This window comes from Pelophylax lessonae (assembly GCF_965119305.1).
Source record: "Pelophylax lessonae genome assembly, chromosome: 9".
Lineage (NCBI taxonomy): Eukaryota > Metazoa > Chordata > Amphibia > Anura > Ranidae > Pelophylax > Pelophylax lessonae.
Window position 1 is genome coordinate 134,475,502 of NC_138776.1, and position 20,174 is coordinate 134,495,675.

Sequence of the window (20,174 nt, forward strand, 5' to 3'; positions counted from 1 at the left end):
CGGACCAATCCATTCTATGAAGGGAAGAGGGTCGTACCATTATTAGCCAACCATCATTGTGCTTGGTTCCATCTTCAGCACGACAAACGGGTCCATGTGCTGGCATAATAATTGCGTGAAGCACTCATATTTTATGTATGAACGTTCTGCCAGCTTGTCCATATTTTGTATGCTCAATGTTCATTGAGCCTCCCCCCCCCCCCCCGGGCCCGGGACTTGGTACGGTGAGCAGTGTAGGAAGTAGGTGTGGTCAGATTCGGGCCGGCCCCCTCACATTGAGCTGTCTCCTCAGTACTGAAGCCGCTCGGACAGGGAAGGATGGCCTCTTTGAGAATGTGTCAGCTAATGCTGCGGGCAGCTCCCCGCTCTGCCTCCGTTCCCCGGACCGTCTACCTCAGCAGAGCGTGCACCAGGGCCATGAGCGCCGGTGGTAAGTGTGGCCTCCCCTCTCCCTCCTCAGTGCAGCACCTCTCTGTGTGCTGAGTCCCTGTGTAATATGTGTGGGCCATGGACGGTGTTGGGCATGTAGGTGACGTAGCGGCCCCTGCGAAGGGCACAATCCAGGTCATTGTAGGTGACTTCCCGGTGATTGGGGGGAATGTCAGTGAATGAGGCGCACAGAGGCCCCGCCCCTCAGCACGTACTGCACTGCGGGTCCAATCCCAGTGACCGTGAGGTGAGCACGTGACCCCCGGCTACGTCTAATACATGGGACCGAGCAGTGTGACCTTGTGTACATACTGGGCCCTGCCTGAGGCCTACACATACAGGCCGCCCTCTGTGTTTCTCGTCTATGGTCTATACCTATCATTATTATAGAGCTTTATATAATGTAAATTCACATCAGTCCCTGCCTTCAATGAGACTGCAATAGAAGGCCCCCTATGTCCCATGCATGTATACATATACTAAAGAAGGTGTTGGTATGTTATATGGTTACATTGACCCAGCAACTATATACCTGGCCAATGCCTTGGAAGCCACTGAAGCAGACCCCACGACTCCAGTGATCACTTGTCCCTGGGGCCCATACTCAGCGGTTGGACTGATGCTTCATGGACACGAGTTGGTGGCCGTTTGGCACAAATACTTAGCATCTTCTGAATGAAAACAAAGTGCTGTTGTATTTGATGTGGAGAGTGACATTATTTCCCTCCTCTCCACCCTATCTAATCAGAATGCAAAGCATTCATTCACAAAATGCAAAGCATTCCCTGAAATAGCGGCTGACCTGTGTTTACAAGGCATCGGGGCAGCTGCTCAGTGTGTGACCCCACTGGAAATCACCAGGGTAGCGGTGTCTACGTTTCTGGCTTCCAGGGGCATCAGCCTGGTATGGTATATACTAGGGTTGCACCAATGCCATTCTTAGCGTGTACGAGCGCCGATAATTTCAATCAAGTATAATACAGAAAAAGCTGTGCTAAATTGAGGTGTTGATTATATATCAAACTAACAAAAAATACAGGTGGTATAGTGATGGTTATCAACCAATAAATTTGAATAATGAATATACAAATTATAAATGTCCCAATAGGAGAATGCAAAAAAAGAGTTAAATAATAAAGCAAATGTCCAAAAAAAGACAAAGATCCAGTGCAGGGTGCTGAGTGCAGGAAAGGAATCCACCACCATTTAATGTGACTTCCTCCACGATTAGTGCTGCATGCTAGAGATACACTAAGCGCTTACCAGATCACTAATATATGTCAGCATCCAACAAAGGGTGAAGGCATCAATGGAATCTTACAGGTGATGTAGTACCTCACAAAATGGCCCACATAGTCTGCAGAGAGCCGCGATATCCACCAAACACCATGTAAAGCTAAACCTCATTCAGGGCTCAGTATATCCAAGTATACCCAAAGGGATCAGCACAATATTGAAAGCCCACAGGAGAAGAAGAATGATCCGCAAGCTCCAGCCAGACGACATCCAGTGAAACACTCATATGTGTGGTCAGACATGGGCCAGGAGAGCAAACAGGAACAGTCACTACAACAGCCGGGGACCCGACACTCCCGACTATTCCCTCTAACGTCTCACTGGTCCCCGGCTGTTGTAGTGACTGTTCCTGTTTGCTCTCCTGGCCCATGTCTGACCACACATATGAGTGTTTCACTGGTTGTCGTCCGGCTGGAGCTTGCGGATCATTCTCCTTCTCCTGTGGGCTTTCAATATTGTGCTGATCCCTTTGGGTATACTTGGATATACTGAGCCCTGAATGAGGTTTAGCTTTACATGGTGTTTGGTGGATATCGCGGCTCTCTGCAGACTGTGTGGACCACTTTGAGAAAGGCACTACATCATGTAAGATTCCATTGATGCCTTCACCCTTTGTTGGATGCTGACCTATATATGTGATCTGGTAAGCGCTTAGTGTATCTCTAGCATGCAGTACTAACCGTGGAGGAAGTCCCATTAAATGGTGGTGGATTCCTTTCCTGCACTCAGCACCCTGCACTGGATCTTTGTCTTTTTTTGGACATTTGCTTTATTATTTAATGCTTTTTTGCGTTATCCTATTGGGACATTTATATTTGATTAATTTGTATATTCATTATTCAAATTTATTGGTTAACTATCACTATACCACCTGTATTTTTTGTTTGATATATAATCAACACCTCAATTTAGCGTGCCTTTTTCTGTATTTTGTGATTCCCACTACAGCTGCAGCCTTATTACACAAGTCAATTTTATTTATTTTTTACTTATTTATTCACTTAATTATTTACACTATCCTGTGCTTAGCGTGGTTATTTTTTATACAATTTCAATCAAGTGTTCGCTGATACTGAGTACCAATACCTTTTGTGCTGCGATATGAGCCCATACAAAATGAAAGGGTTCAAACCACACTGCAAAGAATCGCATGCAATTTGAACTAAAATGCAGTGCGATTTCTGTCCAAATTTGGTTTTCCACCTGGCTCCTGTGTGATTCTAGTATAGAAAGATAGGGATGAGCTCTTTAAGAAGTGCTGCAATGGGCAAACTGTTTATTAAAAAAATGCTCTTACAACTCGCATGTTAAGTAGCTAATGTCTTCCATGGCGGCTTACGGTGCTCACAGGGCTAGAGGAGATGTACAGGTGGTCTGCTCCAAAGCTGGCATCACTTACCACCCTATACTAGGCCCAAAACAACTAATAGGTTGATTATGAAAATAGTTGTCAACTATTTTCGTTATCGATTAGTTGGTCAGCAGATTAGTTCCCCGATTTTCATGATTCTCAGTGTTTTGTGTCTGGGTATGACACATAGCCAGACATCCCAAGTCTCTGGAATGCGGGCTGCAGTTGTCTGACACCGAGCGATATCCCGGCTGTCTGTGTCAGAGCTCAGCTGACAGAACGGAGCCGATGCTTCCTGTGTAGTTTCGGCTCCGTTCTGTCACAGGCGTAGTGATATCAAATGCACTCCACCTGTGAGAGGAGACCGAGGAGAGCTACAGGAGGCATCGGCTCTGCGCCCCTCCTCGCACTTCGCCAGCAGTACCCAGGGGTAATCCTAGTCACCGCTTTATTTCAAATGGTTATTAAAAAAAAATATATATATATACACACATACATTCTTTAAAATAAGATTTTTAGAGAGAATTGTGATCTTCATTCTTAGCAAAAAAATGTGATTCTCATTTTTGCCAGAATCGTGCAGCTCTAAGCTCCGTGCACCATCCATACATGTCAGTAAGTGCCTTAGAACTTGTGAATATTTGAGGAGCAATGCCTCATGGGACATGTAGTCCTGGGCAGGAAGTGAGTGGTTCTAAATGCAGAATTTTTTTTTCTTTACCTTGCTATCAGGGCAGTCTATACCAGGGGTCTTCAAACTATGTCCCTCCAGTTTTTCAGGAACTACAATTCCCATCATGCCTAGTCAGGTCTGAAAGAGTTTTACAATGCCTCATGGAATGTGTAATTCCGCAACAGCTGGAGGGTCGTAGTTTGTGGATCCCTGCACCATACTTGTCAGCTTGCAGTTGGGGGCACTCCAAAGGCAGGAGGAGGCAGAAGCGTTGTTGGGGGACCCCAGAAGGAGAAAATTAGGGCAGCTCTTTGTTAAACCATTAGAGAGCAGGTAAGTATAACGTGTTTTATATTAAAAAAAAAAAAAAAAAAAAAAAAAAAAACACTTTAAAGACTGTGCAGGGAGGATCAGCATCTGAACCTGGAGAAGGTGGAGGCTGATAGACTGGAGGTAATATGAGGCGTTACAATTACATTTTAAAGTAAATTTTTACCAGTATTGTGCAGTATATTTAACCACTTTACCGCTAAGTACTTGAATAGTACTGCGGCAAAGTGGCTCGTTCCCGTCTGATGACGTAGACCTACGTCACCAGACTCCTCCCCTATAGGCGGCGCTCGCGCGCCGCCGGAGGCGCGCTCCCGCTGTTTTCATTCACAGCGGGAGTCGGGCCAGGGGAGGAGCAGCGGCGATCGCCGCTACTCTGCCCCGATCGTCAGAGATCTAGTGTGGAGATCCGCCCGCCTGTGTAAACACAAGCGGGCGGATCTACTCAGTGACAGGGAGTGACAGATCGGACTGTTCAGCATAGCTGGACATCCGATCTGTCCCTGTCTCACACAGTCACCTCCCCCCCCCCCCCCCCCCCCCCCACACGTCAGTAAGCACCAGGCATACATTAACCCCTCCCTCTCCAATAAAATTAACCCCTTCCCTGCCAGTGTCATTTTTACAGTAACAGTGCATATATATAGCACTGATTACTGCAGTAATGTCACTGGTACCCCCAAAAGTGTCAAAAATGTCAGTCAAGGGTCCGATCTGTCCGCCGCAATGTCGCAAAAAAAAATCGCAGATCGCCGCCATTACTCGTTAAAAAAAAAAAACCACCAAAAATGACAGAAATCTTTCCCTTTGTTAGTAAACGCAATAACTTTTGCGCAAACCAATCAAAATACGCTTATTGCGATTTTTTTTTTTTTTTTTTTTTTTTTTTTTTTTTTTTTTTAACCAAACATAGGTAGCAGAAAACAAATTGGCCAAAAGTTTAAAAAAAAATTGTTTTTTACATCTTTTTTGGGGGGAATTTCATATAAGAAAATGTTAAAAATATTATTGTTTTTTCAAAATAAACGCTCTTTTTTTGTTTATAGCGCAAAAAGTAAAAATCGCACAGGTGATCAAATACCACCAAAAGAAAGCTGTTTGTGGGAAAAAAGGACGTCAATTTGGTTTGGGTACGGCGTCGCACGACCGCGCAATTGTCAGTTAAAGTCGCACAGCGCCGAATCGCAAAAAGTGGCCCAGACGTAAGACAGCAAAATGCTCTAGTGGTAAAGTGGTTAAAATGATCATAACCATGAAAAAAGTCTCAGCTTTTAGTACTTCAATATAAAATATTTAGATCTCCTTTCACTCTTCATATAGCTTTGTGTGACTCCTAGTTAAAATGCCCATATATCTTCTGTGTATGTATGCATGTAGTGTTTTTGCCGCGATGCGTCTTTTTAATCTGCCCAAAAACAAATTGGTCAAAAAAAAGCATAAAAAAATGCAGAACACAAATCGCAGCAAAAACGGATCAAAAGGAAACTGCATAGGTGTGAACTGAGCCTTATGCTTGCCCCATACTTAGTTATCGATTTTCAAGCGAGAATATTCATACGAACAATCTTTGTACATTCGCTGAATGAAAGAATGTCATTTGAAAATTTCACTTGCTTCTAACTTTTTTTTTTTTTAAATTCAGTTTTAAAAGTAATTTCTGAACGAAAACCACATAAGTCTGAAACTTCCTTTGACTAGGGAGTTTTCTATTCTGCTCCTTTTGAATCATCCTGTCACAGTGGTCGAAACGAACATCGACTTGACCCCCACGAACGATTAGAAAATCAAATAAATGTTCTTTTAAAATTAAATTTTTTATTTTTTTTTTTTTGACGGAAGAGATTGTTTTTATGACCAGCATAAGTGACAGCAGGCACAGGGAACTTTTATCAAGCCGCCTGACTATGACATGGGAGTCGGTCATAAATAATATATTATACTTCTGTCTGAAAAGCTGCAAAACAGTCCTTTAACTTTTTTTTTTTTTTTTTTTTTTAAATACACCTATGATAAATTAAAGACCCTTCATTTCTTTGTAAATGGGCAAACTTAAAAAATATGCCAGGCATCAAATAATACATTTCCCCACTGTAAATACCTAAAATAATAAACTGAAATTGAGAAAAAAAATCTACCAAAAAACTGGAAGTTAAGTGATTAAGTCTCAATTTTATTGAGAAAAAAAACAAAAAAAAACAAACATGTTATACTAAAACGATAATCCTCCCACTCTACAAGACTCTGGTCCGGCCACATCTGGAGTATGCTGTCCAGTTCTGGGCACCGGTCCTCAGGAAGGATTTGCTGGAACTGTAAAGAGTCCAGAGAAGGGCAACAAAGATAATTAGGGGAATGGAGGGCATCAGCTATGAGGAAAGACTACAAGCACTTGAGATGCTTGAGGGGATATAATATTGTTGTACAAATACTGTACTGGTGACCTTAGCTTAGGGAACAAACCTATTCAGCGAAAGGGAATATAAAAGGACTAGCAGCCATTAGCTACAATTAGTTTAAAAGCGGTTTAACCTTAAACTGCGTAAATGGTTCTATACTACCAGAGCAGTAAGGATGTGGAATTCTTTCACAAGCAGTGGTGTAAGCGGGGAGCATCGATAGTTTAAAAAAAAAACATTAGCACCTTAATTACCACAACATACAGTGGTATATGATGTACTATTGAGACACACACTGGTGTGTGGGGTTTTTTTTTCCCCCAACCTCACCAACTGTGTAACTATATACTTTCCTGTTCTGTGCATTTGGCTTTGCACAAATCAGCCTGGATTCTCTTCTCATGACCCTCTTTTGCCCTCCTGGCCCCTCCCTTTGAGTGCCCCCACAGCAAGCAGCTTGCCATGGGGGCACCCCAGCTGAGACGGAGCTCTGTGTGTCCATCCATACACACGGAGCTCCGTTGGTCCATGTGGCCCGCCACTGCCCCCTTTGGCCTCCTCATTGGCTAACTGACTTTGACAGCAGTGGCAGCCAACCTCCTTGCTATAGAGTGGAGGTTGAGCATGATGTCCTAGCGACTGCCAGGGACCATATCTCTCTCTCTTCTCTTCTCTTCTCTTCTCTTCTTCTCTCTTTTCTCTTCTCTTCTCTTTTCTCTTTTCTCTTTTCTCTTCTCTTCTCTTTTCTCTTCTCTTCTCTTCTCTCTCTTCTTCTCTCTTTTCTCTTCTTCTCTCTTTTCTCTTCTTCTCTCTTTTCTCTTCTTCTCTCTTTTCTCTTCTTCTCTCTTTTCTCTTCTTCTCTCTTTTCTCTTCTTCTCTCTTTTCTCTTCTCTTCTCTCTTTTCTCTTCTCTTCTCTCTCTTCTCTTCTCTTCTCTCTCTTCTCTTCTCTTCTCTTCTCTTCTCTTCTCTCTTCTCTTCTCTCTTCTCTTCTCTCTCTTCTCTCTCGGACCTTCCTTTTCCGCTCATAAAAAGTTTGTTCGTTCCGCTGGGGCAGGCGATAAGGCGAAGCCCTCCAAAGCCCCTTCAGGGGGTTTCAAAGGTCCAGGTCAGCCAAACCTGAAGATAAGACCAATACAGCCTGAAGGTGCGCCCCCACCCATCTCTGGGGTGGGGGGACATCTTCACCGGTTTCTGGATCCATGGCTTTCCAGAATCCTGGACAAAGGGGTTCGCGAGGTCATACGGTCGGGATACAAGATCGAGTTTCGATCACTTCTACCGGTGCGATTCTTCCCTTCAAACATTCGACTATCCCTGGATCGCTTAAAAGCTTTGCGGGGGGCAGTAATGGACTTGATGCAACAGGGAGCGGTAGTTCCCGTTCCTTGAGCAGAACGTTTTCTTCACTTTTCCCAAAGATCATTCCTAGCTCCCACCAGGAGCCGGAAGATTCAGTGAATGATTTGGATGTTACTGTCTGTCAACTGGCCTTCCCTTCAGACTTGCATGAGGATCCTGGGACTGATGGTGGCCTCAGAGGCAGTACCGTATGCCCAGTCTCATGCCCGAACTCTCCGAAAGGAGATTCTTTTCTAATGGAATCGGAATCCCGATTCTCTGGACAATCGGATCCGGTTGAGCGAGCGGACCAGGGAGTCTCTGGTCTGGTGGCTTCGGTCTCCGATGCTCAGCCAGGGGAAGTCATTTCTTCCGATAGAATCCAGGTTACCGATAAATGTATTGGAACTGAGAGCTATCAGACTTTGTCTGATTTACTGGACCGAGCAGCTCCAGGGCAGCCCGGTTTGGATCCAGTCGGACAAGGCCACGACCGTGGCTTATGTCGATCACCAAGGGGGCACCAAGAGTGCCCTGGCGGCCATAGAAGTGGCCAGCATTCTTCATTGGGCGGAACGTTTTTTTCCGGCTCTCTCCGCGGTATTCACTCCGGGGGTGGAAAATCGGCAGGCAGATTATCTCAGCCGTCAGATTCTGGATCAAGGGGGGCCTCTTCATCCAGAGGTATTTCACCAGCTGTACCTTCATTGGGGCACCCCGGAGGGGATCTGTTGGCAGCTCGGCTCAACAGGTAGGTGCGGAGGTTTATAGCCTGCTCCCGAGATCCTCGAGCGGACGCAGCAGACGCGCTGGTCGCCCCGTGGGGACAGTATCAGCTACTGTATGTCTTCCCTCCTCTCTAGTTGCTGCCGAAACCTCTTCGCAGGATAGAGGTGGAGGGAATTCCAGTTATCCTGGTAGCTCTGGACTGGCCTCGTCGACCCGGGTACACCGACTTGGTCAGGCTGGTCGCGGACGCTCCTTGCAAACTTCCTCTCAGGGAGGATCTGCGGTCTCAGGGACCGATCTTCCATCCTGTTTTACAATTGCTGGCTTTAACGGCCTGGCTATTGAGACTCAGGTGCTGAAGGACAAGGGATTGTCAACTTCAGTTATTCCTACTTTAATTAAAGCAAGGAAAGCGACTTCCAGAAAAGTCTATCATCGCACATGGAGGTCTTATATTGCGTGGTGTGAATCCTTTGGATTTCCTCCACGTACCTATTCGGTGACCCAAATCTTGGCTTTTCTGCAACAGGGGGTTGATCAGAAGCTGGCCTTGAGTACTGTCAAGGGTCAGGTTTCAGCGTTAGCAATTTTCTTTCAGAAACCGTTGGCTACCCATTCCTTGGTGCGGAATTTCATCCAGGGGGTGCGGCACCTGGCTCCGCCAGTGCGCGCGCCCTTACCGCCCTGGGATCTTTATCTGGTGTTGTCGGTTCTTCAGAAACCTCCCTTTGAAAATATCAGGGAGATTCCCTTGCTTACATTATCCCAGAAGGTGGCCTTCTTGGTGGCCATTACTTCTGCACGCAGGGTGTCAGAACTGGCCGCATTATCCTGTCGTTCCCCATATCTGGTGGTTCATAGGGATAAGGTGGTTCTTCGTCCGAATCCATCCTTCCTTCCTAAGGTGGTTTCAGAGTTTCATCTGAATGAAGATATTGTGCTACCTTCCTTGTGTCCTAAGCCCAGTCATCCTCGGGAGTGTGCGTTACATTCCTTGGATGTGGTTCGGGCAATCAGGGTATACCTGAAAACTACGGACTTGTTTCGTTAAACGGATTCACTTTTTGTGATCACGGATGGCCCCAAAAAGGGGTTGCCTGCATCTGCCGCGAATATCTCCAGATGGATCAGATAGACGGTGGTACAGGCTTTTTCTATTAAGGGTCGGAATCCTCCGTTCCCTGTTAAGGCGCACTCCACTCGGGCGCTTAGTGCTTCCTGGGCCTTCCGCCATCAGGCGTCAGTGGTCCAGATTTACAAAATTTTATAAAGTTGATGTGATGGCATCGTCGGATGCCTCTTTTGGCCGCAAGGTTTTGCAGGCCTGCAATTTGAGGAGACCGTTGGTCTACCTCAAGGGTTTTTTTCTGTTGGGTTTTCAGTTGAGTCTCATCCTGTTGTCTGATGAGCCTTTAAAACTTCTAGTTGGCACCGGTTGGGCCTTCTAGATTGGATTTTGATTTCTGTTATCCCACCCCTCATTTGTGGCACTGCTTTGGGACGTCCCAATTTGATATTAATCAAAGAGGACTGCGTCTGTCAATGAGCGACAGAGAAAAATGCATTTTTGTAAAATCCTTTTCTCTTAAGCTCATTGACAGACGCAGTACCCGCCCCTCTACTTTTGGGTTGGGTTAAATTCTCTGACACTGCTTTGTGACATAACTAACATCCTGTAGCAGAGAGAGAGAGGATATACCCTCTGGGACTGCCCCTAAGGTGTGGCCAGGACGTTTTCCTTCTGCCTAGTGTCCTACTCCTGTAGAGGGCAGTATAACCCAATTTGATATTAATCAAGAGGACTGCGTCTGTCAATGAGCTTAAGAGAAAAGGATTTTACGGTAAGATTTTACAAAAATCCATTTTTTCTATGGTATACTTCACCGCCGACGGGATTCTTTCTCCAGCTCGCTGATAACATGGGTGAGCTGGTAGAAGCTTGTGCTGATCACACAGGTGAGTCAGTAGAAGCACATGAATCAAGAGTGGAAAAGAATCCGCGCTTAGGATAATATCGAAGGGAGGGGGTAGAAAAAAGCAATTGGCTGCAGCCCACTTCAGAATATAACCCACTAGAGATTATATTAGATATATAGAGGAAAAAGGAGAAGTGATTGGCGCTGCCAATATATGCGTTTAGAAGTGTGGAAGGTAGAAGCTAGTATAGACAACACAGATGTCACAAATATTATAACTATTATGCACGTTTGAAAAAATGAATATTGAATAAATAAGTGAGGTTTTAAATGAGGTAAAAACAGGAATAAAGTGTAAGAGCATAAAACCTAAAGCCCAATATTTAAATGTATAAAAGTAAATAGGTATGCAAAAAAAGAAGGTAACATATACATCCACAATATACTCTAGTAAAAGATATATATATATATATATATATATATATATATATATAGTGCCCTTCAAGTGAGGGTGAAGTGGTGGTGTTAAAACAATAAATAAATATATAAATTCAAAAATGGTATTATAGTGCAGTGGCTATTAGGTGATATGTAACACAGGTGTATAAGTGATAATAAAAAGGTAGAGTAGAAAAAATTAATATATATAAATAATTTTACAGTGACTTGAGTGACCATAAAGTGACATGTGCAAAAAAGGAAAAGAAACCTCAATCCCAAGCCTGGGAAGAGAGAGTGCCCAATATGGTTCCCCAAAAATGACAATGGGGTGGGCCACAGATGGAGGAAAATAAATCTAAAAAATTAATAATAAAAAATGCTGAAAAAAATATATAAAAAATGGTGGCTAAGTGATACCCAGAATATCTCAAAATCAATAGTGTGCTAGTGAAAAAATGCGCAAAGAAAGTGGTCAAAAATGCATAAGAAAAAACATCCACTGAGTCCTTAAGAAGCGCATAGAGGTATATCAGTCAAAAATAGTGATGAGGTGCCAAAATCACAGGTGCGACCGGTTGGATGATTCTTAGAGTGAAGACTAAGGTGCTCCCCTATTCAGTGGGTCCGGTGCTCCCCTTTCTAGTAAATACCGAGCTTACCAGAAAGTACTACCCCTACAGGGGTAGAGCGCAGGTCGATATTTGTAGGGATCGCTCCCAAAGCAGAGGGGTCCGGTCACCTGGTCCACTTCTAATATTCCAATTGCCCGAGTCACAACTAATTGGCGTGTTAGTAGGGGTGTTCCAACATTAATGCTCCAACCAAGCCATTCCAGGACATGTATATAAATAAAAAAAGATGCCTCCAAATGGTGAAATACCGCTAGACTTTTATTAAAAACATCCAAGATAAAAGCAGGTACTCGCATAAAAACAGTGCTAACGTTCCCTCAGGACTTAGGAGCCGCAAGGTCCTCTCTGGCGGTGGGGTGATGAACGGTAAGCGTTCTCCCGACCGGAGCTGCGTCCCAAGCCGATCAATACAATGCAAGCGGAAGTGATGCGGTGCACACTCTACATGTTTCGTCGTATGACGTCATCAGGAGTAGCCTGATGACGTCATACGACGAAACATGTAGAGTGCGCACCGCATCACTTCCGCTTGCATTGTATTGATCGGCTTGGGACGCAGCTCCGGTCGGGAGAACGCTTACCGTTCATCACCCCACCGCCAGAGAGGACCTTGCGGCTCCTAAGTCCTGAGGGAACGTTAGCACTGTTTTTATGTGAGTACCTGCTTTTATCTTGGATGTTTTTAATAAAAGTCTAGCGGTATTTCACCATTTGGAGGCATCTTTTTTTATTTATATACATGTCCTGGAATGGCTTGGTTGGAGCATTAATGTTGGAACACCCCTACTAACACGCCAATTAGTTGTGACTCGGGCAATTGGAATATTAGAAGTGGACCAGGTGACCGGACCCCTCTGCTTTGGGAGCGATCCCTACAAATATCGACCTGCGCTCTACCCCTGTAGGGGTAGTACTTTCTGGTAAGCTCGGTATTTACTAGAAAGGGGAGCACCGGACCCACTGAATAGGGGAGCACCTTAGTCTTCACTCTAAGAATCATCCAACCGGTCGCACCTGTGATTTTGGCACCTCATCACTATTTTGGACTGATATACACCTCTATGCGCTTCTTAAGGACTCAGTGGATGTTTTTTCTTATGCATTTTTGACCACTTTCTTTGCGCATTTTTTCACTAGCACACTATTGATTTTGAGATATTCTGGGTATCAATCACTTAGCCACCATTTTTTATATATTTTTTTCAGCATTTTTTATTATTAATTTTTTAGATTTTCCTCCATCTGTGGCCCACCCCATTGTCATTTTTGGGGAACCATATTGGGCACTCTCTCTTCCCAGGCTTGGGATTGAGGTTTCTTTTCCTTTTTTGCACATGTCACTTTATGGTCACTCAAGTCACTGTAAAATTATTTATATATATATTAATTTTTTCTACTCTACCTTTTTATTATCACTTATACACCTGTGTTACATATCACCTAATAGCCACTGCACTATAATACCATTTTTGAATTTATATATTTATTTATTGTTTTAACACCACCACTTCACCCTCACTTGAAGGGCACTATATATATATATATATATATATATATATATATATATCTTTTACTAGAGTATATTGTGGATGTATATGTTACCTTCTTTTTTTGCATACCTATTTACTTTTATACATTTAAATATTGGGCTTTAGGTTTTATGCTCTTACACTTTATTCCTGTTTTTACCTCATTTAAAACCTCACTTATTTATTCAATATTCATTTTTTCAAACGTGCATAATAGTTATAATATTTGTGACATCTGTGTTGTCTATACTAGCTTCTACCTTCCACACTTCTAAACGCATATATTGGCAGCGCCAATCACTTCTCCTTTTTCCCCAGTAGAAGCACATGCCCCTATGATTGTTCTTTTAGTGAAGAGAATCGCCAGTTAAAAAAAAAAAAAAAAAATATCTGAATGATCGCTGCAGGAATTCAAATATCTCTACTCAATGCCCAGGATGTCATATGAACGTCCAGCGGTGTGGTGGAAGTGGTTAACAACCCTTAGTTTACTCAAATCAGCTCTAACTCCTTATTCTCCTCAATTTAATTATACTTTCCCTGCACTTAATAATTTTACACATTTTAATATGTTTACCTACTTCCATACTGGGCCAATTCTGACATTCCTCTCCTACTTGCAAAAATCATTGCTAGAAAATTATTCAGAACTAATAAATATATATATATATATATATATATATATATATATATATATATATATATATATATATATATATATATATATATATATATATTATATAATATTTTTTTTTTTTTTTTTTGCAGAGACCCTAGGGAGTAAAATGCCAGTCGTTGCACTGCGCATGTGAGCAAAGTTGTCTTTGTGTGTAAAAAAAAAAGTATATTAAAAATGGCGTTGCAATTTTTTGTCAGTCTTTCCACAGCAATTTTTCAAACTCAATATTTTTTTGGGGGGCAACAAAAATATTTAGCCTCATTTTTTATAATAAAGTGAAAGATGTTACGCTGGGTAAATGGATACCGAACATGTCACACTTTAAAATTGCGCGCACACTCGTGGAGTGGCGCCAAACTTCAGTACCTAAATAGACTAAACAATTTTTTTAACAGGTTATCAGTTTAAGAGTTCAAGCCCTTGCACTAAAATTATTGCTCTCGCTCTAGTGTTCACGGCGATACCTCACATGTGTAGTTTGAACGTTGTGTACATATGCGGACGTGACCTACGTATGTGTTTGCTTCTGCGTGTGAGCACGAGGAGAGGGGGGCACTTTAATTTTTTATTTTTTTTTTATCAGTTTTATTCCCATTGAAAAGTAATGTAAACATCCCTTGTAAAGGAATAGGGCATGACCGTTTCTCTTGACAGCGAGATTTGGGGGTCTAGAAGTCCACAGATCTCGCCTCTAGGCTGGAAAGCCTGAGAATAAAACAAAAAAATCTCAGCTTCCAAGCCAAAAAAAAACGGCAGTGTTTAAATCTGCTGGTGCCGGAAGTTACGTCATAAAGTTGCTCCCGGCCTCTGAAGGTCAGAGATGACTCGGTCAGCTTATAAAAAAAATTGAGGAAGAGCCAAAAAAAGGGCCTATAATGTAGGGAAACCACCCCTGGATGAATTGAGGGGTGTGTGTTCTTTCAGACACAAATCTTTTCAAGTTGGGACTTGGGTTTGTCACATTGAAAATACACACAAAAAAATTGTTAAAATAACATTTATTGTTAGACATCAACACAGAGATAAAACTATAAATTGTATAAAAGAATGGTTACAACCATAGTATAGGTATCATTGCCTGAGTGAATTCCATGTGGATATGGTACTATAAGGTCCTACACATTTTGCTGAGCATTGTGCTCTTCAAGTAGCTTCTTCAGGGACCATATGTAGCGCTTTATTACTTCACAATGGTTGGAACAGACATTTGTCAAGCTTGCCAGACATTTCCCAGGTGATCTCACACGGCACACTGAGCAGTAAGGACCATAACCAATGGTAAAATACCCCCACAATTGCACAGTATAGATACCTCCAAAAAAGTGGGAGGCTAGCACCCTGGTGGGGTAAGGCCTAGTGACGGGGCACTAGACCGTGCCAAAGCTCTCTGGTAACCTGAGGACAGCAAAAGGATCACAGGAAAAACGAGCATCCACTCACTGTTCCCTCCAAATTGGTGTAGGGCTGAGCGATATCCAAACAAGCAGATCCTCGTCCTCTGTCCTATCAGTGTGCAGGGAGCCGTGTCCCCAGAAGTTTAAAAAAGGTAGCTGATATCTGCTTACATTTCTTATAGTAACTATGAAGTCAGGATTCATTAGGACATACAATTTTTTTTAGGAGAAAAGGCTACTTTTTTGTGATTATGTGATGCCTGTTACAGGTGTTAAACCAGCCATTAGCTATGTATGGCTGCCAGTTAACATTTGTATTGTATAATTAAAAATGTTAATGGTTGTGATTTGATTATACTTAATGAGATTGAGTCTAAAATGCAAATATCTCTCAAGGTATTCCCACTGATGAAGAGCAGGCCACTGGACTAGAAAAGAAAATTATGGATTCTCTGAAGAAAGGACAGGTAATTTGGAATACTATAAGGCTTTATCTTTTGTATGTTGTCAGTTTTTTTTTTTTTTTTTTTTCTTTTTTTTTCTTTCAGTAATATGATCTGGAAAGGTAACTTGTGTTTTTAAGGCTGGGTTCACACTGGGGCAACTTCAAAGTCGCCCGACTCTGAAGCCGCCCCGTGCAGCGCGACTTCAGCAGGGCATGCAAATTACTTCTAATAGAAGTCAATGCAAGTCGCCCCCAAAGTAGTGCAGGAACCTTTTTCTAACTCTGAGCGACTTGAGTTGCTCCAATTAGAACGGTTCCATTGCACTGAATGGAGCGCGACTTGTCAGGCAGCTAAGTTGCCCCAGTGTGAGCCGGGACTAAGTTTAGTTTATATTTTGCCATCATGCTACAAGAAATACTGTATGAACATTGATGGGGTTTATACCCTTTCATTGGGTCTCTAAATGTTCTATATGAAGGGCCAGTTTACTGTCCTTCAGACTTTAGGGGGGCTGAACAATGGCCAGTGGGAGTAGAAAATGTCCTGGCAAAAGGGGGAGCAAATGGTGCCCCCATTGTTGGTGTCGGGGGGGGGAGCAAATGGTGCCCCCATTGTTGGTGTCGGGGGGGGGGAGCAAATGGTGCCCCCATTGTTGGTGGGGGGGGAGCAAATGGTGCCCCCATTGTTGGTTGGGGGGGGAGCAAATGGTGCCCCCATTGTTGGTTGGGGGGGGAGCAAATGGTGCCCCCATTGTTGGTTGGGGGGGGAGCAAATGGTGCCCCCATTGTTGGTGTCGGGGGGGGGGGGGAACAAATGGTACCCCCATTGTTGGTGTCGGGGGGGGGGGGGAATGGTACCCCCATTGTTGGTGTCGGGGGGGAGCAAATGGTGCCCCCATTGTTGGTGTCGGGGGGGGGGGGGAGCAAATGGTGCCCCCATTGTTGGTGTCGGGGGGGGGGGAGCAAATGGTGCCCCCATTGTTGGTGTCGGGGGGGAGCAAATGGTGCCCCCATTGTTGGTGTCGGGGGGGAGCAAATGGTGCCCCCATTGTTGGTGTCGGTGGGGGGGAAGCAAATGGTGCCCCCATTGTTGGTGTCGGGGGGGGGGGGGAGCAAATGGTACCCCCATTGTTGGTGTCAGGGGGGGGGGGAGAAAATAGCGCCCCCATTGTTGGATAATGGAAGCAAAGGGCCACAGTTTAACAACCACTGCTCCTACATGAATACCTTACTTCAATGTAAATGATACAATTTTTTTTTTTTCTTTTTTTTTTTTTTCTTTTTTTTTTTTTTTTTTCTTCTTTAAAATGAAAGGATCCATACAACATTCTACCAAAGGAATCGGCTCCAGGGACGAAGGAAAACCCTCATATTGTGCCCTCCGTCAACAAACAGAGAATTGTTGGGTGTATTTGTAAGTACCAATGCCATCTCTCACATCTGATTTTGCTGCTTAATATGAATTAAATAAAAAAAAGTCTGCCACAGCAGTGTGTGCTGGAAATGTAAGCAGCCAGAATATGGTTGCTAAAAAGAAAAATTTCTTAAACTTTTAGTAGTGACCACATTTTTAGGATGCATTGCCTGAAAGCTTAGATACTAAAATCAAAAGTCTGTTTTAAATACAGCAATAAATTTGTCCATATTTTTTAAAGCTGGGTTTACATAATGCATGCTGTGAACCACGGTCTCACATATGTGAACCTGGCCTAGGTGTCCTCCCAGTTATATTTATTCAGCCAGATGAGATGAAGAAATAGTCTGCTGATTAAGAGGTGTACTACATTGGATTGAAATTGCAACAAAGTGTGGGTGTACTTTTTAAAGTGCTTGTAAACACAATATACCTGGTGTAGTGACTGGCCTCAGGTGATACAGAGATGGAACAAATCTTTCTACATAAGTTGTACCCGTTTTATCCGCATAGTCTTTTCTTTACAGCTGTTCAAAGTGCTGAATTTATAAAGCTTGTCTGGGAGTTAAAAAAAAAAAAAAAAGGGAGCGGAGAGCTTAAGTTACAATCTGCAAAGCTCAGTAAGGAGAGCTAATTTTAGGGAAGAGACACACAGAAACAGAACTGAGGCTATCAGTCAGCAGTGGGTCCCTTTCCTGTCACCATTTTTCTCTTGGTGTCAGGAAAACTTATCAGAAGTTATTCATGCTTTATAGCAGAACAAAGTGGCAGATAGAAACACTTGGTGATCTTAAATATTGGGGTAAGATGTACAGAATATGGGAAGGATACATGCAGCAATTGGTCAACATGAGTTTGAGTGGAGAGGGGTTAGAACACTTGGCAGTTTGTATTGCTGTCTGTGCCCCCGTTAAGGAGATTCACCCTCTCTATTTTTCTGTTTTACTATATTAAAGGTAAAGGAATATCCCGATTTTTGATTGTCCCCAAAAAATTAGAGGGGAAAACTTCTATTGGGGGACACTAGTTCTGGTAACTTGAGGGGTCCCCAAAGAATTCCCTTTAATGTGCAGGGATTTCCTCTTCCTGATTTGGCAATGGGACAGGAAGTAAAGGGAAATCTCTGCAATGGGACACTAATGGCAAAAAAACAATCTAAAAGGGGTTATAACCCTCCCCTTCTATATGCAAAATGAGTTTTGCCTATAGTTCTACTTTAATTTATAGGTGAGTATTAGTTTGAGGAATCTCAACAGGCTTGTGGCGATTCCTCCATGCTAACTCGTCCTTTAACATGTCTATTAAGTAAATGTAAGCTTTTCTGAGGAAGTGCCACTCTCTATGTACTTCTATGGACATGTAATATTTGTTCTTTTGTAGGTGAAGAAGACAATTCTGCAGTTATCTGGTTCTGGATCCATGAGGGAGAAGTGAACCGCTGTCCACAATGTGGCTCTCATTACAAGCTTGTGCCGTATGAGCTTCCACACTAACAAGTGTGACTTGTGATACTGTCTGTATCTTATTAAACCCAGAGCATTTTATTATTAAAGTCTTGACCTGTTAAATGTGATCCTTTGTGTTTTTATTCTGTTCTTTTTTGGGTGCTGGATAGCAGGGAAGTGTTTTTGTAGTGTTTGCAATAGATGGCAGTAGGAAAGGTAAAATGTAGGCTATACCGTTTTTATGGATAACTAACTAGTAATATTTTGGGTGTATGCTATGAAAACCATTTCCTCCTTCGGCATGGTTTAACACTTTCACGGCCAGGTCCATACGCCGTACTGACCTCATTTTCCCCCCTGCTATAAGTTCATAGTCACTTCAATCACCATGAACTTAAAACAGAATTGTTCAGCAGAGTCTGCTGAACAATTCTATAACTATGGTCAGCGGATTACAATACTGGGGCATGGTAAACGTGTTTACCAGCCCTCTCCCTGTAGTGCAGTGTACCGAGACAGCCATCGCTACCGATGGCTCCTGTGTCTGACAGCTCAGCTGATCATAGTAAACCGAGATTTTACCATGTCAGTTTATGAACGAATAAGGAGTCTCTTTACAGACTCCTTATTTCATTCAATTAAAGTGCTGCGGGGGGGTCTTTTTAAAAACCCAAAGCTGAAAGTGAAAATGGAAAACCTCACAATTTTTAGAAAAATTGTTAAAGGTGCAATTAAAAATGGACAAATATTTAACTCAATACAGATTGTGCTTTTATTAGTAGTAGTTTTGTATCTGCTTTAGTGTAACTTTAGCGAAAATATTGATTTGATAAACATTTGCACAAATATCGTGGGTCCTTTAAAATCAGTAGCACCTTCATTTTATTCTACTGGTCCTATGCTTTCAGAAAATATATGGGGGGGGGGGGGGGGTCTTTAACAAGCTGTAAGGGAGCAATGGAAACCTTCAGATTTTTTTGTGAAATGTGGTTCTTTACATTTTTGTGTACGTTCAATTTTCACTATTTTGCAAAAAAAGGCGTAATTTAAAAATTACAATTATTTGTTTGTCTTAAGTAGAGAATTTGGGGCGATTGCTGCCTGGGTTAGTTTTGTTCTTGCCTGGTTTCAAAATGGGAAGTGAATGGATGCAAGCCAGAGACTTGACAGAGTTTTAGCAGAATAGGAACAAATGTTTTGTAGTATCTGTTTGAAAAGCCATCAGGCCCTGGGGCCTTTCCATTTTTAGCAGATCCAATCTCTTGGAGGAACTCCTTTTGTGAATGGGGCATCTAAAGCAGTGCGGGTTTGTTGATCCAACTAGGGGGAGGGCTGTATCAACAATGTAATAGGAGAGAACCTTTTCCAGGTCGAAAGAGGAATGAGAGGGAGCCAGTGTATCTTGCTAAATCTTGTATAGCAAAGAATAATATGGATTTTTGGATTTGGTATGGACTTTGCCCATCTGGGATGAAGACCAAGAGACAAATTCATAGATGTGCTATGTGGATGCAAAGATTTAGTTAACGAACCGCTCTTATTGCTGTATTCATAAAAGGCTCTAAGGAACCTATCACAAGCATATAAAGAGTTTTGGTCTAATAGATGTAAAGACTGGGACCTAGCAGTAGTCAATTCTACTCTGATGGAATCCGATTTATTATGCCTATATAAGAGATTGACTTCTGATAGCTTGTGTAGAAGGAGAGTTCTGCAGATCTGCCTTTTTTTAAAGT

The 20,174-nt window shown here is 42.8% G+C and overlaps 1 protein-coding gene across 1 annotated transcript; it reads left to right on the forward strand.

The window, feature by feature from the left end:
- Positions 1–249: 249 nt before the first annotated feature.
- Positions 250–18,566, forward strand: COX5B (cytochrome c oxidase subunit 5B). The gene is made up of 4 exons (XM_082266701.1): positions 250–430; positions 15,531–15,601; positions 16,894–16,993; positions 18,374–18,566. The coding sequence occupies exons 1-4, from the start codon at positions 319–321 to the stop codon at positions 18,484–18,486; spliced, it is 396 nt and encodes a 131-aa protein (XP_082122827.1). The 5' UTR covers positions 250–318; the 3' UTR covers positions 18,487–18,566.
- Positions 18,567–20,174: the final 1,608 nt, after the last annotated feature.